At 39.9% G+C, this 22,357-nt stretch overlaps 3 protein-coding genes across 4 annotated transcripts; 2 read left to right on the top strand and 1 right to left on the bottom strand.

Annotated features, from left to right (window-relative positions):
* Positions 1-1,991: 1,991 nt before the first annotated feature.
* LOC121730893 (dnaJ homolog dnj-5-like) lies at positions 1,992-13,650 on the bottom strand. The gene is made up of 9 exons (XM_042120099.1): positions 11,952-13,650; positions 10,617-10,783; positions 10,297-10,411; positions 9,261-9,414; positions 7,556-7,680; positions 5,170-5,272; positions 4,588-4,689; positions 3,461-3,564; positions 1,992-2,197 (listed from the first exon to the last, which is right to left on the bottom strand). Exons 1-9 carry the CDS (start codon positions 13,490-13,492, stop codon positions 2,068-2,070), a joined length of 2,541 nt encoding a protein of 846 aa, XP_041976033.1. The 5' UTR covers positions 13,493-13,650; the 3' UTR covers positions 1,992-2,067.
* A 1,136-nt stretch (positions 13,651-14,786) lies between these two features.
* On the top strand, positions 14,787-18,948 carry LOC121730895 (catalase-like). Of its 2 annotated transcripts, none has more exons than XM_042120101.1 (2): positions 14,787-15,080; positions 17,417-18,948. In XM_042120101.1, the coding sequence occupies exons 1-2, from the start codon at positions 14,985-14,987 to the stop codon at positions 18,851-18,853; spliced, it is 1,533 nt and encodes a 510-aa protein (XP_041976035.1). In that variant the 5' UTR covers positions 14,787-14,984; the 3' UTR covers positions 18,854-18,948. The 2 variants fall into 2 exon arrangements, with proteins under 2 accessions (XP_041976035.1, XP_041976036.1); XM_042120102.1 differs by lacking the exon at positions 14,787-15,080 and adding an exon at positions 16,906-16,974.
* A 45-nt stretch (positions 18,949-18,993) lies between these two features.
* LOC121730894 (catalase-like) lies at positions 18,994-21,615 on the top strand. Its single transcript, XM_042120100.1, has 2 exons — positions 18,994-19,736; positions 20,098-21,615. Exons 1-2 carry the CDS (start codon positions 19,641-19,643, stop codon positions 21,547-21,549), a joined length of 1,548 nt encoding a protein of 515 aa, XP_041976034.1. The 5' UTR covers positions 18,994-19,640; the 3' UTR covers positions 21,550-21,615.
* The last annotated feature ends 742 nt before the right edge of the window (positions 21,616-22,357 follow it).

The raw sequence follows: 22,357 nt of genomic DNA, 5'->3' as shown, positions 1-22,357 counted from the left end.
ACATAGCGTATATTATATATATTTTTTTATGAAATAAGGGGGCAAACGAGCAAACGGGTCACCTGATGGAAAGCAACTTCCGTCGCCCATGGACACTCGCAGCATCAGAAGAGCTGCAAGTGCGTTGCCGGCCTTTTAAGAGAGAATAGGGTAATAGGGGAGGGTAGGGAAGGGAAGAGAATAGGGGAGGGTAGGGAAGGGAATAGGGTAGGGGATTGGGCCTCCGGTAAACTCACTCACTCGGCGAAACACAGCGCAAGCGCTGTTTCACGCCGGTTTTCTGTGAGAACGTGGTATTTCTCCGGTCGAGCCGGCCCATTCGTGCCGAAGCATGGCTCTCCCACGTATATTACAATAACTTAAATAATATTTTTCAGGATTTTAAAATAAAAGCCTTAATGCATTTCCACATTTTACTGACACATGAAGCAAACTCCTACACAGAGGTCAACTTGATCTAGCCTAATATAACACCGCCTGCAGCCGCATATCTCAATACTGTACATCAACAACTGAACAAACTTATCAATCAATGCTATAGTTAGAATGGCAAATAGATTTGTGACCTAACTTATCTCTTTCACTCGCTCATGACTTTACATTACCTAGTTTATACAAGTTGAGTGTAAAGACCGAGATAACATTGTGTTTTCATATGCAAGTAAAAGGGAAAATTTGTGTTAGGCTTTGTTCAAAATTTCTCTTTATCTGGCTATTGGACTTTAGTAATTAACGGCCGCATCATATTCAATGATTACTTAAATTCGACTTACGGCGGTTTCCAATATTTGATCTATCTCTGGTTTGGCCCTACTACTAGGAATAACTCACATTAGACATTAGAGACATATATTTTATGTCAGTTGTGAGCTATTCCTATCTCTAGTAGGGCAAAACCAGAGATAGATCAAATATTGGGAACGACCGTTAGTGAAGAGTTTGTCAGTTAATAATAAATGAATGGACTTTACGTCAAAATTGTCATTAAATTATTATAAGTTAATAAATCATTAAAATATGTCCCTGACTGCGGCTGAAGTTCTTATAATTACTAATTGGATCTGCAGACCTAAAAAGGTCACAAAGTGCAATTCCTCTCAAATCAATTCAGAAAATGACTGTCAAAACTGTCAAACTAATGAATGTCAAATTAGTATGAATTGAATGCAAATTACTTTGCACGCAAGGTGACCATTTTGCGATTTAAAAAATTAATCATATTATTATGATCATATTATGATTCTCCAAAGTGGCCTTTTTAGATCCGCTGGTATCTTTGTATGTCTGTCCTAACTCCTAACGCATGATTTTCAAGACATTGATTCTTCAGTTGCTGATCTACAGTCATTCACAGAAAACACAATATTATGTATTAGTGACTCACATTATAATAATCTCCATAAAAATACAAGCGTTTTAATATGTTCATCAGGTCAATCGTTTCTGTTTGATAGAAATAAAAATATTTTGTTTGCAAGGCAGCACAAATATTCGACGTTAGAGTTAATAAAACTTAAACATTCTATGTGAATGTGTAATTAAATTGTAAATAGAGTGCCAATACATAAATAACATTATGTCTAATATTAGCTTTAGACTTCTTGTATCTTCAGTGTATTTTAGTAATGAACAGGTTTGGTTGATGGCTACTTTATATTACTTTTTGGCTCAGAGAGACGAATTTAACGAGCTGCCGAATTTAGGTACTTAGTCAAATTGTATTCTATAGTTTTGACAGCAAAGTTAAATCATAAATGTATGGAATTGGACAGTTCTTTAAAAGGAGTATATATATTCGTTAGCGCATTTTACTGGCTTATGCTTTGGCAGTAGCATGGATCAATCAACAACGTTGTTTGACGTATTGCGTCAAATTCCATAATTATATTTTTGATCGTTGTCGAAACTACTCAATGTAATTTGACCAAGTGCCAAGTTATGACTTTTGGCAGCTAATGAAATGGCGAAATTACTAACTCTAGTGTCGATAGGATTCGGTAAATACTTTAACATTGGCGACAGACATTATATTTATGAGCCTGTCACATCTGTCGGCGATTTCGGCGACTATGTGCGCGGCTTTTTGTTCCGTCGTTTCTTAGCGTCGGCGTCCGTCGGCGGTCGTTGCGGCGAGTTGGCCGACACGCCCGACTGGCTGTACAGGTTGTTTAGAAACTCCTCCAGATTTGGATCGTGACTGGAATAGAAGGAAATCAGTTCGTGACTATCGCACGCGTATTAAAGGTAATTTATTATGTAATAATAATCGTTATAATTAAGACTTCTATAACATTGTTTGTATGAAACTCCCTACTGCAACGCACACTAAGCGGCACCGTAACGTAATCGCCTCGTCTCGGAACCGGCTCCGAACCGGGATGCGACGCGTGGTCAACTATACTTCACTCGGGCTAACTTGTCGCTAGCGGTCATTGGCTCCCTGTCAAAAACTTGTCATTTTCCATATAAACCGCGATTGACAATGAAGTGTCAGATATTGTTTATCGTGGTTTTATAATTTTTTGACTACTTAAATAAGTTTTTGACAGGGAGTCAATGACCGCTAGCGACAAGTTAGCTCGTCGTCCGCCCGCGTACGGCTTGTCGTCCACCCGCCTACGGGTCTCCGTACTCAAGTGTCAACCTTACGTTTCTTCGTCCACCCTTGCCCCTTTCCCCTTCTCCGAGCCGTAAGCAAGGCCTCGCCTAGCCGTAGCCGAGTTGACGTGCAGGCACTACTGATACGCTTTGGTTACGTGCATACGTTAGGTTGACACCTGGTTGACGCCTGGTTGACGGCGAGGCGAAAAGCGATACGGTGTTCGACGATCCCTTTCCGAGTTGATATGTGTGCTGTGACCTTAAGCCGGATAGTAGTAGGCTTGAACTACTGTCTCCTCGCGTCGAGGAGACTACAGTAGGTTAAAGACTAAAATTGTGTTCAAAATTTTTACTACAAATTATATGATACTAAATGACGCACGCAACTCCGTTGCGCCAAAATTGTTTTTCGCGCAGGAACCGTACATTCTTTCGGGATAATAACACTTTCGCGTTCATAATAATTAATAATAATAATTTCCATACCGGTTTCGTTGAAACCAGGCCAGTTACGCAGGAGTAATTTTATAGTGCCCAAGTGTGTGCGCAGTACACAAGAACACTCTCTATTCCTTTACTCTCATAACCCGACGGACGGAAGACCGACACGACCGGCGAGATATCAGGTGCAGGACCGACTTTTTACATGCCCATCCGACGCATGGATCATCTTACTTGTCAGACAATCAGGTGATCAGCCTGCATTGTCCAAACCAAACTTGGAAATCACATGTTTCCAACTCGGAAATCGAACCCACAACCTCCGAGTCAAGAGCCGCGCTCTAAGCCACTAGACCACGGAGGCGCTGTAAGTATTAAGTAAGTATGGATGTGGCGGAACTGTACAGTCGGATCTGACCTGGGCGGGCGGGCGGCGAGGTCTGGGGCGGCGGTTCGGTTGCCGAGCACGATGCGGTACTGAACCACGTGGCAGTTCGGCCGCAACTGCTTCAGATTCCGCTTCTGGAAACACGATTTTTTAAAGATTTGAAAGCTGATACCAGAGTAGACAGAACTAAGGAGTACCTCGACTATATGCACGCGCGAATATACGCGAGTTGGGCGCGACCGTCACTTTCAACATGTTTCACAATGCTTAGTAAGGGCCAGGCCACAACACTGCGTTGCGGCGTCGCATCGTATAAATAACGCATCGTGAAAATTTCCGATGTAAAGAGTGCTATACTATATGAAATTTTTGCGTTGCGACATCGCATCGCATTTCTGTACGATGTTGTTTTTGTGATACGACGCCGCAACGCAGTGTTGTGGCCTGGCCCTAACGCATTAGTACGGCCCGCGCCGGCCGATATGCCATACTGCGTCAAACGTATATACAATACGAGCTTTTGCCCGCGGCTTTGCTCGCGTTAAGAAGCATTATTATATACAAACATGCATCCCCTATTTGAACCCCTTAGGGTTGGAATTTACCAAAATCCTTTCTTAGCGGATGCCTACGTAATAACATCTACCTGCATGCCAAATTTCAGCCCGATCCGTCCAGTGGTTTGGGCAGTGCGTTGATAGATTACTATGTCAATCAGTCAGTCAGTCACCTTTGAGTTTTATATACTTAATATTATATATTATATAGATATTTCGAGGTCTCTTTTGAGTCAACCTACTCGTTAGTTCTGTATCAGTCATTCTTCCGTAGGTATACTTCTCTATATACGACACAAAGTGACAATTTTGTATATTTTCCTATTTTGGCGACAGGCATTGACTCAAAAAGGATGAATGTTTCATTTTGAAGTGAAACTACTTTAGGCGCGTTGAGAGTGAAATTTCAGGTCGCATCATGGAAAAGAGGGTCGAAATAATAATAATATTTCGTCACGATGCAGTCACATTTAGGACAAAAATTTCTCTCACACACGGTTTTTTTTCACAAAAAGGTGATGACCATGGTAAAAAAAATCCTTGACCGTTTTATTGATATAATTGTATAATATACTGTCGAGGCTTTCAATAAAATAATACCTGGCAGCTAGCCCACTGCGTGATCTGGTAGACGGCGCCGTCCATACACGCGTAGTACATCACCAGCAGACCGAACATGCTCGACTCCGCCCAGATGTCACCCTGTATACACGGTCATAAAACATTCAAAATATTTAATAGGGAAAAGTTTTACATCGAATCATAAATAAACGACGAGCGGTAATACTTACCCCATGTATTATATTAAGAAATAACAGAAAAACTTGCCAAGTTTTGTGGATATTTGTCAATAATAAAGTAGATACAGTTTTTTTAACGAGTAATATGTTTTAGTATCTACTTGCAATGTTTTAAAAGGTGACATAGTGTTTCCACAAATTGATCATGTCCACGTCATTATTGCTGTAGCAGGAGGCCGACTTCGAAACCGTTTTGAGACTCCAACAATCGAATCAGAATGCCACGTCCTACCCCTAACAATGTAATTTCACGTTTGTTAGAGTACGACGCGGTATTCTCGTTCGATTGTTTGAGTCTCAAAACGGTTTCATAGTAGGCCTCCTGGATAGGGATGGGAAGCTAAGATTCGGACAATCTTTACGAAAGTAACTACACTCTTACCTCTCTAGCGGAGTGTCGTATCTTGCAGGTGGCGCAGTACCGCGCGGCGTAGCACGGCCGGTCCGTCGCCACGCGCTTGTGCCGCCGCCCGCAGTTCGTGCACCTGCGCACACACAATGTCAGTATAATATTTTACACTGATTAATTAAATTATTATTACAGTCACGAATCTAGTATTTTGACAGGCCAGACCTGACTTTAGGGCCCTGATTGATGCGTAATTCGACTTCATCGCGCGATATCGAATAAACCGCGCAAGGCGTTGACCAATAATCGTACGGTACAGTTTCCGAATCCGTGTCGAACGGGAATCGTGAATCTCCCACAATATGTGTTAGCAATTTGTTTTTGTGTCCATATTTTAATTTGTGGAGAATGGAGATAAATAATAAACGATTTATTATTATTATTAATATTTTTTTTATAATTGAGATAATTTTGTATGTGTGTGTGAGTGTGTGTGGTCACCTAATGGTGTTGGCGGCGAACTCCATCTTGTCGTGCAGCTGGGCCAGCAGCGCGCTGAGCTTGTCGACGTGTGTGCGTGTGTGTGTGTGTGTGTGGTCACCTAATGGTGTTGGCGGCGAACTCCATCTTGTCGTGCAGCTGGGCCAGCAGCGCGCTTAGCTTGTCGACGTGTGTGCGTGTGTGTGTGTGTGGTCACCTAATGGTGTTGGCGGCGAGCTCCATCTTGTCGTGCAGCTGGGCCAGCAGCGCACTGAGCTTGTCAACGTGTGTGCGTGTGTGTGTGTGTGGTCACCTAATGGTGTTGGCGGCGAGCTCCATCTTGTCGTGCAGCTGGGCCAGCAGCGCGCTGAGCTTGTCGACGTGTGTGCGTGTGTGTGTGTGTGTGTGTGTGGTCACCTAATGGTGTTGGCGGCGAGCTCCATCTTGTCGTGCAGCTGCGCCAGCAGCGCACTGAGCTTGTCGACGTGTGTGCGTGTGTGTGTGTGTGTGTGTGGTCACCTAAAGGTGTTGGCGGCGAGCTCCATCTTGTCGTGCAGCTGGGCAGCAGCGCATTGAGCTTGTCGACGTGTGTGCGTGTGTGTGTGTGTGTGTGTGGTCACCTAATGGTGTTGGCGGCGAACTCCATCTTGTCGTGCAGCTGGGCCAGCAGCGCACTGAGCTTGTCGACGTGTGTGCGTGTGTGTGTGTGTGTGTGGTCACCTAATGGTGTTGGCGGCGAACTCCATCTTGTCGTGCAGCTGGGCCAGCAGCGCACTGAGCTTGTCGATGTGTGTGTGTGTGTGTGTGTGTGTGTGTGTGTGTGTGTGTGTGTGTGTGTGTGTGTGTGTGTGTGTGTGTGTGTGTGTGTGTGGTCACCTAATGGTGTTGGCGGCGAACTCCATCTTGTCGTGCAGCTGGGCCAGCAGCGCACTGAGCTTGTCGACGTGTGTGCGTGAGTGTGTGTGTGTGTGTGTGTGTGGTCACCTAAAGGTGTTGGCGGCGAACTCCATCTTGTCGTGCAGCTGGGCCAGCAGCGCGCTGAGCTTGTCGACGTGTGTGCGTGTGTGTGTGTGTGTGGTCACCTAATGGTGTTGGCGGCGAGCTCCATCTTGTCGTGCAGCTGCGCCAGCAGCGCACTGAGCTTGTCGACGTGTGTGCGTGTGTGTGTGTGTGTGTGTGTGTGTGGTCACCTAAAGGTGTTGGCGGCGAGCTCCATCTTGTCGTGCAGCTGGGCAGCAGTGCATTGAGCTTGTCGACGTGTGTGCGTGTGTGTGTGTGTGTGTGTGGTCACCTAATGGTGTTGGCGGCGAACTCCATCTTGTCGTGCAGCTGGGCCAGCAGCGCACTGAGCTTGTCGACGTGTGTGCGTGTGTGTGTTTGTGTGTGGTCACCTAATGGTGTTGGCGGCGAACTCCATCTTGTCGTGCAGCTGGGCCAGCAGCGCACTGAGCTTGTCGATGTGTGTGTGTGTGTGTGTGTGTGTGTGTGTGTGTGTGTGTGTGTGTGTGGTCACCTAATGGTGTTGGCGGCGAACTCCATCTTGTCGTGCAGCTGGGCCAGCAGCGCACTGAGCTTGTCGACGTGTGTGCGTGTGTGTGTTTGTGTGTGGTCACCTAATGGTGTTGGCGGCGAACTCCATCTTGTCGTGCAGCTGGGCCAGCAGCGCACTGAGCTTGTCGATGTGTGTGTGTGTGTGTGTGTGTGTGTGTGTGTGTGTGTGTGTGTGTGGTCACCTAATGGTGTTGGCGGCGAACTCCATCTTGTCGTGCAGCTGGGCCAGCAGCGCACTGAGCTTGTCGATGTGTGTGTGTGTGTGTGTGTGTGTGTGTGTGTGGTCACCTAATGGTGTTGGCGGCGAACTCCATCTTGTCGTGCAGCTGGGCCAGCAGCGCACTGAGCTTGTCGACGTGTGTGCGTGTGTGTGAGTGTGTGTGGTCACCTAATGGTGTTGGCGGCAAACTCCATCTTGTCGTGCAGCTGGGCCAGCAGCGCGCTGAGCTCGCTGAGCGCCGCGTCCGCGTGCCGCGACTCCAACGCGCGACGGTCGAACGCTGAACGACGCTCCTGAAACATTTATGTGTACTCGTCATATTTTATAGTCCGTCAAGAAAGTGAAGAAATTAAAAAGTGGCAACATCGTAGTGTCATCCCTTCTTTCTTAGATTGATTTGAAAGAGATGACACTACGATGTTGCCACTTTTTAATTTCTTCACTTTCTTGACAGACTACATTTAAACGATAGTGAGTGTGGCAAAGCGCGCCTACCCAGCGAGTTCGCCACATAGCTATAATAGGGAACATGCAAATATAATATTTATGAAAATTTTGCTATTAAAATGTTAAAAAAATAGAAAAGAAGGGCCACTGCGAGCTTAATATTTTATAATGCTGTATCCACACATGCCGCCGGCTTATACAGGCGGCACGGTCGGCGGCCCTGCCGGCGGCTAACCACACATGCCGGCTTCGGAGGCAAGGCAGTCTGAAAGCCGGCGAGAAAAAAAAGAATGTGTGGATGCGCCATAAAATATTGTTTTATTACAAAAATTAGGAATTAAAAGTAACTTGAAACGGAACGGATTTCAAAACACTAATCAGCGTTCAGTGACGTCACACGGCACACCTGCTATCCCCGCGTTCCATTTAGCGTTAAAAACTATCAAAACGCTCAAAATGCCTCCTATTGTGAACGTTTTGATCGTTTTTAACGCTAAATGGAACGCGGGGCAGGACAGTAGTGACGTCATACAGACTATAGATCCGTTTTGGCGCCAAAATTTAAATTGACAATTTTAAACCGCATTTTTGCAATAAATTCCAGTGTTTTAGTTTTTTAATATACTTGTGGTCTATTCTACGTGGAGTTCTTTAAAATTAACACAAAAATAAAAATATCACATCTTCCGTTCCATTAATATTTTGACGTGAGCCAATCAAAATTGCTAGACAATAGATAAACTTCAGTCAAATAACAGTAGAAAATGGACAACTATAAACCGTTTGGGCGTATTTCCTAAACTCGCAAGACTTTGTCGGTATAGCTTACAGCAGGGCTTCCCAAACTGTGCGTCGCGACGCTCCGGGGCGTCGCGTCACTGTCCCAGGGGCGTCGCATGTCAACACAACTAAATCAAGAAAACGCCGCGCGAATTATGTCAATCATACATCCCGGGATTTCCTTCCAAGCTATGCTCAGAAAAGCAAGTGCAGCCTTTACATTAGCCAGCCTTGTTGGCTTTAATATCTTTCATAAATATCTCTTTTAATTTTTATGCTTATGTTTTGATTTGGTCATTTTTTTCTACTAAAAATATAAATATGCAAATAGTGTTTATATGATAACCTATGTAGGCTGGTTAAAATTAGAAAGTATTTTTGGGGGCTGGGTTGAGAGGCGTCGTAAAGAAATGGCAAAGTCCCAAGGGCGTCACAGTACAAATAAGTTTGGGAAGCCCTGGATTACAGTATTGTGCGACAAGGCCTTAAATGAACGTGGCGAAAAAAGAAACTAATGCCGCCACCGCACAAAAACGCCATTTTTGACGGTTCTCCTTTACCAGCGGCGCCCCCGCCCAAGTTCTTATGAAGCGTTGTCGCATTGTAATCGCTTTCCGTTTGCTTGTTTGTCCAAAAACCAACTCACAGGCTCCCCAATGAGGTCAAAAGCATGCTGGAGTATCTTGAAGGCCTCCTCGGCTCCGGGCTGCTGGTTCTTGTCGGGGTGCACGAGGAACGCCTGCCGCCGGTAGTAGCGCTTGATGTCCTCGTCCGAGCACTGCACGTTCACACCGAGGATGCTGGAGATGTTATTGGATTTAAAAAAAAGTTTACAAAAAAATCTTACATTTTTGTAGAGCAGATTTTTTTATAGCACTATGCTTTAACTGCAGCTCTGATTTAAGATGCAATTTAGTGTGGTGATATTTAAAGAGTTCGGTAAAGGACGACCTTTACTCTACTATGAAGTAGAGATACTTAAAGTTACCAGTGGACATTAGTATCTATACGTCATATTATAAAACAAAGTCGCTTTTTTTCCCTCATATCCCTTTGTTCCCTTTAATCTTTAAAACTACACAACGGATTTTGATTATTCTTTCAGTGTTAGACAGCCCATTTATCAAGGAAGGCTATAGGCTATATTTCATCACGCTAAGACTAATAGGAGCGAAGAAATACAGGAAAATGTGGAAAAAACGGGGAAAATTTGTTGAAAGAGCTAACTTGAATGTGCTTATCTAAGGAACTACTGGTCCGATTTGAAAAAATCTTTCAGTGTTAGATAGCCCATTTATTGAGGAAGGCTATAGGCTATATTTTATCACGCGAAGACTAATAGGAGAATGTGGAAAAAACGGGGGAAATTATTTGAAAGAACGAACTACCGCAGCAATTTTTATGTTATTTGACACAGATAAGAAGTAGACTACGTGAAGGATCATAAGCTATCGATTTTAATAATTTTTTCAGTGGCTATTTATTTTATACTCGTGCGACGCGACGCCGGGACGGGTCGCTAGTTTTTAAATAAATTTGAGTTTGATCCCTCCAGACATTCTTAAGAAAAAGAGCTTAACAGTTTAGAATGCCCTGGATATATTGTTCGTTTGTTTGTATCTAGTTTTAATTGCCAGTAAGATCTTGCTAACTTAATGAAAATATGTAATCTATTTTTTTACCTATAAGGATCTTTTCCTTTACATGCCAACAGTCGTTTCATAGCTTCTTCCCCTGTAGCTGGCAGTGGTATATTTGCATTTAGTTTTGCGTCATTACCATTCTCATTGTCTGTATCTGAAAAATACATACTAGAACAATTAAATATTTCCTAATTACAATAAAAATATTCTAACAAACAATAATAATTGAAGGTCAGTTAACAATAAAAATAATAATTAGGCAAAATATGTATATTTATATATTTTTTTTTTCACCTTTCATGAATTGTTATGTAAAAACCAAAATAAATAAATTACCCAAGAAAACAATTACTGACTACCTTTTTTAAACCATTTTAATTTTCTCCAAAAAGCAAAGTATGTGTGTCCAAACTTTTTGTCAATGTATGTGAGGTATTTGTTTTTGGCCACTTTAGACATCATCTCCTTTGTGCTCCGCCACACCGCTTGTGAACTCACATATGTTTGAGTAAAGACAGATGTACACCTAAAACAACAACATCCATACTAAAATATATTACTAGCTAAAAGCCAAGCTTTCTGAGGGCTTGCATCGTTTTTCTGCTTAGTAATAATTTTTAAGGCAGTTTTTTTAAATAATTTAATACATAGTAACCAAACCTTGACCAATGACAAAAAATATAAATAAAAATTACTATGTTAAAGCATAAATCAATAGGCGTGATAGTTTTTCCGTAAAGTGTAATAAAAGTGCTCAGGTTGTATACTAGATTTTGAACAATTTTGATAAATTTGTCATGGAGGCCATGGCAAATTTACTGTGATATTACTGTTTTTCTATGATATTGTCAACCAGCAAAAACCTACTTTCTTCATTAAATAAAAAGTAGCAAGGAAAACCTCATAGTTAATATTTAATAATTACATTTCCCTTAATACCACAAAATGTGTGGTTAAGGAAAATGTCTTATCTATTAACAAAACCAACAACTAACTGTGCCATACAATATCTTTTGTTGGCATGAGAATAACTAGCTGATTATTGTGCCTATGGGCAAATAATGACATACTTATTGTATTAGAACTTATCAGAACCTAATGGAGATATAAGTACATCTTTATCTACATAAGATTTGAGACTTATCTATACTAAATGTTTCAAAAAGTTTAATCTCTTAAGAGTCCGGGGGCCATCGCACTTCTCATACAAACGTAATACCAAGATAATTTCCCATACGAGGATATTTACCATATTTTAGTTATTATTCAGCTTAAGATAGTAATTACCTAGGTTCCTGTACATAGAATCACTGCATTAATATTTACATACCAAAAAATATGAACGATTACAATTTAGTATGTAAATATTGTAATTGTTTAAAATTTTGGTATGTAAATATTTTGCAGTGAATCTTTGTACAGGAACCTAGATAATTACTATCTTAAGCTGAATAATATCTCAAATATGTTAAATATTCTTAAATGGGAAATGATCTTGGTATTACGTTTGTATGAGAATTGCGATGGCACCCGGACTCTTAACACCTAGTTTCTGAAGCATTCTCACAGGAGTTCATTTTTAATTCAAACAATCATCTTTTTACAGCTTTGATTGGCTATTGACAAAATTAACTTGTGTCAAATCTTAGAAACTAGGCATTGGCTTAGTTTTAAAATTTTAACTGTTCACTTACAAGTCAAACGAAAGATGAAAGCTCATATTGCAGACATCAGACAGCAAGTAGAAGAACCATACAAGAGCTTTTTGTGTTGCTCCACCCCAATGTTCCAGGTAATGCTGAAACATCCCAGCATACCAGGGCTTACTCTTTCTTGGCTTAGTCGGATTTGTTTTCTTCTTCTCCTGTGTCACCTTTGAGGCTTTGAAATAGGAGCGCTCCCTCCTCTTCTTTGTTTTATTTGCTTCATTTTGACCATCCTGGAATATGAACTGTGATTTTTGCTCCTCTTTTTCCTGTTTAGAGTTGTCATCCAGGGCACTCTTACCAGCATTCTTTTCTTTCTCAGATTTTTTTTCCTTTTTAGCTGACTTCTCGCTTTGATCATTTATTAATAGGAATTGACTCTCACCATCTTTTACAAAGTTGTCTTCCTCATTGTTGATATCGTCTAGAGATGACCACCTGCGCGACATGTTGTTGTGTTTATTTTTAGTTTTCTTGCTCATCTTCTGTGGTTTCTCAGCTTCATCGGTGTTAGTATCACCAGATTCACTGCCAGAGATAATGTTGTTATGTTTTTTGTCAGATTTATTTTTACTATCATCACTCACTTGTTTTGCCACAGGTGCCGGCTTATCAGCTTTGTTGCTCAGCTTATTTGGAGCTTTAGTTTCAATATTTTGGGGCTTAACCTTTTTGGAGAGTTCGGGCTGGTTATTTTTGGTATTTTTGGCGAGAACATCTGAGTAGCTCGGTCTCATGGGTTTCACTTCAGCCACTATACGCTTTTTGTTAGTGGTATCACTCAAAGGCCCACTCTCATTTCTTTTTGGAGAATTTTGTGTGATCTTGGGTTCCAAAACAGAGTTATTGGAGAGAATTGAAGACACATCGGGGTGATTAAGTGGATAATTCTGACCAAAGGGTGAATAGGTACCTGTTGAGTTTGGCTCCCAGTTTCCGAGTACATCTTTGATGAAGTTTGATGTGGGCGTATTAGACATTTGCTGAAAGCTCTCCTGTGGGTAGGAGCTACACTGGATAGTGGCAGTTGGGGGTTGTACATTTGATGAGTTATTGATCTGACATTCCTGATTGAGAGTGAAGACATGTGAAGGCTGAGACTTCTGTAGCGGTACATCACACAGTCCCTGGTTGTGGTTGAACAGCTCGTATTGGCCGGACATCGGAAAAATAAGCTGCTGATTGTTTTCATCATAAAAAACTCTCATGAGTTGCCCATTGCCTAAATTGAGCATGGCATTCCCGTAGCTCTGCGGATTCACGCGGTTGTTGATTGCTGGGTTATATGCAGCGTTCTCGTTGTTATTTTTAGTTTCGTTTACGTTCATATTGTACTGCTTAGACATGAACACATCGTTGCCAATATTTGGCGTGTTGTACATGTTTTCGGGCATGATGTTAGCATTTGGAGGCAGATGAGCTTGCGGCACCTCGTTTAGAGGACCAGGTGTACAGTTTTCACCGGTCTTTGTGTGATAATTCCATGTGTTGTCGTTAAGCCTTGGGTCATCGGTAGGTACCCTCGCCATGATGATGTATCACTCTACAGACACGATAAAAGCTAAAAAGTAAGAAACACTTATTGATTTAACATTATACTTTCAAAAATCGAGTTTATAACAAGTTTTTATTTCGGTACACAGTGGGTTTTTACGAATAACCATTCACATTTTTTTTGACAATTTGACATTCAAAAATCAAGAAGAAATAGCTTGACAAGTTGACAGTTTTATTTTTTAAATTTTAAAACATTTTGTAGCTTTATAGCCTAAGCATTGTAGATGATAATGCCAATTAAAAATAATAATCCAACTAGATCGCGTTCTGCGGTATAGGCTTGAGGTAAGGGAGACAGCTATAGATATTACACGTACTTTTTTTTCATTTCTCTAGCCCCTGGTGTATCCTCCTAAAAATACACTTATTATCTTGTTCACTGAGTGAATTCACAAGAACTGCATTTTGTCTTCTGACATAATGTAAAATGTATATTATATTAATTATAAATATGTAGAGTTCCTAATTATACTTATTGTGCTATTAGCGGTAAGTTGTAATTAAATTTGTGTTGTAATGTTTAAGTTCCTATAAATATCTTCTGTATTGGGTTATCCTGTAATAGTACATAAGTTTGTTTAATAAATAAAAAAAAAATAAGGTACGTGTAACCCAAGTCATGCAGCTGCACTCTATGCTCTGCACTCTGCAGTGATCACAAGCAGAGCAGATGCAACGGCCTTTACAATATTTCCTAGTCGACAGGTATTATTTTAAAAGAAACTAGCTGTCCCGGTGAACTTCGTGTCACTTTAAAACCTTCCCTGGACTTCTACGAATATTTTGAGACTAAAATTAGCCCAATCCGTTCAGCCGTTTTCAAGTTTTAGCGTTACTAACACAATTGGAAATCCATTTTTATATATAGACTAGCTGTCCCGGTGAACTTCGTGTCACTTTAAAACCTTCCCTGGACTTCTACGAATATTTTAAGACTAAAATCAGCCCAATCCGTTCAGCCGTTTTCGAGTTTTAGCGCGACTAACACATTTGAAAATCCATTTTTATATATAAGATTAGGTTCTCTTTTGATTGAGTGAGCAGTCGATCCATGCAGAATACCTGAATATTATGGCTATAACAGGATACAACATTCTAAAAGTTAACAATTAAATGGTTATCCTACTCTCTTTACTTAAGAAAATGCATATAAAGATAAGATAGTTACCTACTTTAATATCTTATGATTATAGAAAGGTTTTCATACTAAAGATTACAAAAGAGGCTAATTATTATGGATTGAATAATGTTTGTAAGAGGCGGTGCATAAATTGTTTTCCGCAGAACTGCACATTCGTTGTCTTTTTCGCCGTAGCGCCACGGCTTTTGTTTGATATTCAAATAAAATATTACCTTTTCAAGAAAATTAAATTCAAATTTAGAATATCTTGATTTTGAGGGAATAAAAACTTTGAAAATTTCCTCAAAAGTTATAAAACTGGCGCACTCAGGACCAAAACCTAAATGGAAATGTTGCTGTTTTTCCTGTGGGTCTTAACGGTAGTGGCTGCAGATGTTCCTTCAGGCGAACAACTACTGCTGTTTAAGCAAAGACAACCAGTAAGTACCCTAAAGCAAACTCATAAATGCAAGACGTTGCCCACGACTTTGTGCGAGCTTAAGAAAATACATGGGAACCGTGAATTTTAAATTTTTTGGGGTACAAAGAATGTCCTTCTTTGTATTGCATAGGCAGTGTTTTATGAAACCTTGTTAATTAAAATCAGAGATTAGGTGATATAAATAGAGGTAGACAAACTCATTATATAAATGCATAAGTACAATTTTTTTTGAGATTTTATATTTTGATTTCAACAGTTTTACCCGTTGGGTAAAGAAAGACATCCTGGTTTTACCCTTTGGGCACAGATTACTAAATAATTACTAGTTACTACGTAACTTTGGGTACGGAACCCTACACTCTACAATAATTAACATTCTACATTGTTATTATAATGAGTAATGACATAGACCTACATAAGTATACAAAAAAATCACAGCTCGTATTTCGTTGTGCCTTTCATCAGTAGGTATATTTTTAAATTATTCTTTCATATTTTGTCCACGATGCTCCCTTGAAAAATCATTTTGTTTGATGAGTGATGACATAGGTAAGTTGGGACTTCGTTGCATCAAAATTCTATTAACGCACTGGAACCGTACATTTTAACTTCATTCGATCCTATCTCCTTTCCAAACGCATCTAAACAAACAAAAATAGACTAGCTTGGCATTAATTATATCATGAACTAGCGACCCGCCCCGGCGGGCGTTGCACGGGTATAAAATACCTATATAGCTACTGAAAAAATGATTAAAATCGATTGCCTATAATATGATCATTCACGTGGTCTACTTCTTATCTGTGCCAAATAACATAAAAATTGCTCCAATAGTTCGCGAGATGTCCAGAAGCCCTTTCAAATAATTTTCCCCGTTTTTTCCACATTCTCCGATTAGTCTTAGCATGATAAAATATAGCCTATAGCCTTCCTCAATAAATAACACTGAAAGAATTTTTCAAATCGGACCAGTACCTAGTTCCTGAGATTAGCGCGTTCAAGTTAGCCCTTTCAAATAAATTTTCCCGATTTTTCCACATTTTCCTCTTTTTCTTCGCTCCTATTAGTCTTAACGTGATAAAATATAGCCTATAGGCTGGGAGGGGTCTTCCTCGATAAATGGGCTATCTAACATTGAAAGAATCATCAAAATCCGTTGCGTAGTTTTAAGAGGAGTCCACACCGCCGTTTTTCCATACAAACGCTGTCACCTGTTTCCTCCCTGGATAATGCCGGTAGAATTATGATTTTTTTCCTGAATATCTATGGCAACTTTTAGAATGTCCCTATGTTTTCTTTTTTTTCATAATTTTATTATTAAAAAAGATAAGAACGTCCAAAAACCTAAAAAAATGGCATGATTTTCCTCTGTGTTCAAACACCCAGAAAACAAAACTGGCTAAAATATTCCAAAAAAAATAAAACATAGGAACACAGCTCAATCCTTGCCTTAATTCTTAATGAAAAAAGTACTTAAATCGGCTGAGTTTTGGAGAAGGAATCAGCGGACAACGAATCGAAGATTTTCTGTTCTTTTATTAGAACTTTTGTCGTGTTGTCTCTATCGCGCTCTGCGATGGGAGACTTGAGATTGGTGAGACAGCAATACATTTTCAAATACCTATTTTCAATTTCTCTCGCCCCTGGTGTATCCTCTTAAGAATGCAAAGTAACTATAACCGGATTTTATTATCAGTTGTTGCAATAACAAATCACGCTCATAATTTAATAATGTAGGGAAACTGAACCAGAGGTGCGGTAATGAACAATGACGAAACAGTTATCAATAAATCTGCAATGAAATGTTTTATGTCAGACAACGCTGCAAAAACTGTTGGATGTGCTGGTTAACGCCCGCAATAGTTACTTTTACATTACAAAAATGTAATTGGGTAATAACGTTTAACGTTATAATTACTTATTATATGTGTTTAAATATTGGGTAATTTACTTTTTGCCTTAGATTCAATTAAGGCTTTTATTAGCACGAGTCAGAAGAAAATTAGCATTATTTTATGCGAGTTTTTTTTTGATTCAACCTTTCCCTATACTAGTTCTAGTAGTTCATAGATACAAATACGGAAAAGTGTATGACTTACTATTTGTCGGTCTGTTTGTTTGTTTCTTCTACACGTGCTACTGAAGAGATCTTAATGTTTGGTATGAAGACTCCTTTACTGTAGGGATGTAGGATATTTTGTGCTGAAAAATATTTACGGTTCCTGCTTGATACTAAAAGAATTACTGCAAAACTAAGTTGCGAGCAATCTCTTGTTGAAAATAAATAGGTACCTACGTTGTTAATGTACTAAGCAAAATATATATTTGTTTCAGGAACCCGTTGGAATACTCACTCGTGACAATGGAGCACCCGTCGACTTCACGGAAGCCAACTTTTCACTGAACATAAGCAGCCTCATCAACCATGAATACTTCATGGATACCATTACCCATTTAAGTAGAGAACGGATCCCAGAGAGAGTCGTTCACGCCAAAGGTGCAGGAGCGTTCGGCTTTTTCGAGGTCACCCATGACATTTCTGACATCTGCAAAGCTGAGCTATTCGATGGAGTCGGTAAGACGACTCCTATCGCAATCAGATTTTCAGCAGTCGCGGCAGATAGAGGCAGAAATGACCTTGTATCTGATGCCAGAGGGTTCGCAGTGAAGTTTTACACCAAGGCAGGCAATTTTGACATCGTCGGTTTGAACACTCCCGTTTTCGTCCTAAAAGAACCGTTGGGCTTCCCAAATTTCGTTCATGTAAACGGTAGAAACCCAGCAACGAATTTGTTCGACAACAATATGATGTGGGAATTTATCACTTACTACCCGGAGAGCTTGTTTCTATTCCTATACATTTTCAGTGGTTTTGGAACACCATATAGCTACAGATATATGCCAGGTTTTTCCATCCATACGTATCAAGTTGAAAATAGCATTGGGGATACACACTTCATTCGTTTCCATATTATCCCAGATCTTGGAGTTAAAAACTTATCACCAGAAGAAAGTTTCAAAATCGGAGCCGTCGATGGAGATTTTTACACTCGAGACTTGTATGATGCGATAGGAGAGGGAAACTTTCCTTCTTGGAGTGTCAGTATACAAGTTCTAAGTCAATATGACGTGGAACATGCTGATTTTGATGTGTTCGATACTACTAGGTTGTTACCTGAGGATAAGTATCCTCTACGGCCCTTAGGTCGAATAGTTTTGGATAGGAACCCGGTGAATTACTTTGCTGAAATTGAGCAAATAGCTTTTTGTCCTAGCAACTTAGTACCTGGTATATTAGGTGCACCGGATAAACTGTTTGAATCTAGACGTTTGAGTTATCGAGACACCCAGTACTATCGATTAGGAGCGAACTTCAAGAAGATTCCCGTGAATTGTCCTTATAGAAGTAAAGTCTTCACTTACGAACGAGACGGGAGACCAACATTCGACAGCAATGGTAAAGATGCACCGAATTACTATCCTAATTCCTTCTTTGGACCTGTGCCTCGCGTGACTTGTTCTAATACTAGGCTTTTGGAGATCAAACAGGATCCAGCTTACAACTTTGATCAAGCTGCTCAGCTCATCAATGACATGTCAGAGGAACAACGGAATAATCTTGTCACAAATATTCTCCAAAGTCTGGGAACAGTTACGAGGTTGGTACAAGAGAGAGTTATTCAATTGATTTCCTCCGTTAATCCAAAAATTGGTGAGAAAATAGCTGTACAAATATACTTAAACCGAACATTGATCGACAAATTACACTAACTCAATATTTTATGAAAACTTTTTATGAATAGGAGGTAACATTGTTAAACGTATTAAAAGGCACCTAAATAAACAAATAATATGGTCTGGTTTGATTTAATTTGAGGTATTTAATCCTTACATTGCTAGTAAAGGTGAATTTTAAGATGTAATAAGTTCTTAGGGGCTGTTAAAAAGTTATGCTTATTGCCTATTGTTAAGAATTTAGTCACAATTTCGTTCAATTTTGTTGTTTCCTAACGACTATTGGCTTGTGACGAGGTATATAAGAAAAATCTGTGGACGCTTGCGTCATTTCTGGTCTAAGTAATAGCGGCTAGTGGCTACATATTTTCTTCCGTGATCTTTTGTGCAAACTATTTTAAACCACGAAACAGAAAAAATTGAGAGTGAGGCAAGTCTAGAAAAAGTGTAAAGAATTCTATTGTAAATATGTCTCTCATGCGAACAAATTCTAAAAGAGTCCTTCGGAAATAACGAAAAAGTTTAAAGATGGTTTAAAAGCATTAAGTTAGACTATAGGATTACTTAATATATACTCGAGTCTGTGAATCTAATACTTTCATGTAAAACTTGTACTGCCAAAGCGAGAAAAACCTTTCCACGCACTCAAGGGCATGGAAAAGTGGTGAAAAAACATTTGATCGACATTTGGTTATTGAGTAATTGTAGCAATGAGGCTTGACGGCAATTAGAAACGAGGCCACGGTATTTGGTTCAATATAAAATCAAAGTCTAGATCGTGGACAGTTATTTGTTAATATGGTGTTAGTGTAGGAGATTAAATATGCTGATAGTGATTACTATGATGGCTGCGCAAGCGCTGGCGACGCAGCCAGACCCTGCGGCGCAGCAAATTATTAATTTTAAGCAAAGGAATCCGGTAAGTTTGTTCATAGTTTTGGTATTAAATATGCTGAGGTGCGTTAAACGAAAATAACTTATAGCAAGTACACGCAACAAGTAGGTCATGCGTCGTCAGTGCGGTCACGCAAATGCATCTGCAAAATTATGTTGATGTCTAATTGATGATGGCTCATTGTCTTATAGAATTGCCTTAAAAGTTAAACATGTCAATTAACATTAGTTAAAGAATTAGCGATGCATATCTAATGGCGCAGTAAGTGCTGTGTTCATGTACTTCTAGTTTCACAATAAATAAAATAGTTAATTTCATAACAGTTTTTGCAAGTTCTATAAGCATTACTAAATAGTGTTATTAAATTTATAAACATACTTTACAGAAACCCGTTGGAATTATGTCAACCAGTGCAGGCGCGCCCATAGAATACTCCGAAGCCTCGAATACGTTGAATAAGAGATTGATCTTTAACGAGTACTTCATGGACTCATTGACTCATCTGGTTCGGGAGAGGATACCGGAGCGTCTGGTACATGCGAAGGCGGGAGGTGCATTCGGCTACTTTCAAGTTACTCATGATATTACAGATATATGTAAAGCCAAGTTATTCAGTGCGGTAGGAAAGAAAACTCCTGTAGCTGCTAGATTTTCTCCTGTGGTCGTGGAACGCGGTGGCAGTGATACTTCCAGAGATGCTCGAGGCTTCGCCGTCAAGTTTTACACGGAAGACGGCAATTTTGACATAGTAGGCTTCAATACCCCAATGTACGTGTATAACGATCCAAGACTATTCACGACATTCGTGCGAGCTCAAAAGAAGAATCCTGCTACTAATCTATTCGATGCGAACACTTTATGGGATTTCTTGACGTTGCGTCCAGAAAGTTTCCACATGTTCCTATTAGTTTTTGGAGATAGAGGAATTCCCGACGGATACAGTCATATGCCCGGATTCGGCATACACACGTATCAAGTTGTCAATGAGAACGGAGATAAACACTTCATTAGGTTCCATTTTATGCCTGACGCTGGCATCAAAAATTTACGCGCCAATCAGGCTAGAAAAATTGGTGCGGAAGATCCCGACTATAATACCAGGGAACTATACAGATCTATAGGAAGAGGTGATTTCCCCAGTTGGACAGTTAGCATACAAGTTTTGACATACGATGACGTTAAGAATGCTAGGTTCAACGTTTTTGATGTGACCAAGGTTCTGCCGTTAGATGAGTATCCCTTGAGGCCACTGGGAAAGTTTGTGTTGAATAAGAATGCTGTGAATTACTTTGCGGAGATAGAACAGTTGGCATACAGCCCAGCCAATCTTGTGCCTGGTATCCTCGGCGGACCTGACAAAGTTTTTGAAGCTCGACGATTGGCTTACAGAGATGCACAATACTATCGCCTCGGTGCTAATTTTAATAAAATCCCAGTAAATTGCCCACTAAGAACCAAACCTCTTATATACAACCGTGACGGCGTAGCTCCAGTGAAGGACAATGAAAAGGACATGCCAAATTACTATCCAAATTCTTTTAACGGTCCCGTTCCTTACATAGAGAAGAATAAGGTGGAGCTTATTGAAATAGTAGAGGAGGAAGCAGATAATTTCGAGCAGGCAAGAGAGCTGTACACAAATGAAATGACAAAAGAAGAAAGGAAAAGACTGGTCGAGAATGTTATATATAGTTTGGCTCCAGCAGCAAGTTTCTTACAAGACAAAGCTGTGAAAATATTCACTATCATTCATCCAGATTTAGGCAGTAGGATAAGTCAAGGTTTGCTGGCTAACAGAACGAAATATTATTATGATGATGATGATGATTATTATTAACATACATTAAGTAAGTGAAGTAGGTATATAAGTGATATTTATTTAAATATAGTAAGGGTTTGTAAATAGCAGTATTTTTTAAAAATATTCAATTAAAATAAGGTCTTATATCATCAAATGTGAAATAGTCATAGATTTTTTTAAACTCTATAATATTTATTTTTATTATTACTATTCAAACACTGTCTATAATTTTTCAACTTTGTTATAAAACTGTAGTCAGTGACATAGAGCCAGTGGGGACACGAAACGGTTTTTCCTTTGCAAATCTAGGGGTGAGGTGCTTTTGTTCTCTAAAAATAGCTGCCAAAACAGGCAGGATGCAGATTACTATTGTTAAAAGTTCTTTTACCTCAAAAGAACTTTAACATAAAGATCACTCTCACATACACTAACGGCCGATCCCAATATTTGATCGATCTCTGGTTTGTCCTAGTAGAGATAGTAGTAGTCTCTAATGTCTAACGGCCGTTCCCAATATTTGATCTATCTCTGGTTTTGCCCTACTAGAGATAGGAATAGCTCACAATTGACATAAAATATGTCTAATCTGAGCTATTCCTATCTCTAGTAGGGCAAAACCAGAGATAGATCAAATATTGGTAACGGCCGTAAGAGGTAAGATAACTTTGAATCGTCTATACGACTTAACAACGACCTTTGTAGCTGGCTGATGAATGAAAATGAAAAGTCGGTCGTAAAAAATATATAGCCTAATTAGATGACGCGCCAAAAATTTGATTATCTGTACATTTTTCCTGGATAAAATGAATCATATGTCCTTTCCCGGGACTTGGGCTGGTTTTAT

The sequence above is a fragment of the Aricia agestis genome, chromosome 10 (genome assembly GCF_905147365.1).
Source record: "Aricia agestis chromosome 10, ilAriAges1.1, whole genome shotgun sequence".
NCBI lineage: Eukaryota > Metazoa > Arthropoda > Insecta > Lepidoptera > Lycaenidae > Aricia > Aricia agestis.
Note: the sequence above shows the minus strand (reverse complement) of the source record. Positions and strands in the feature narration are given on the sequence as shown.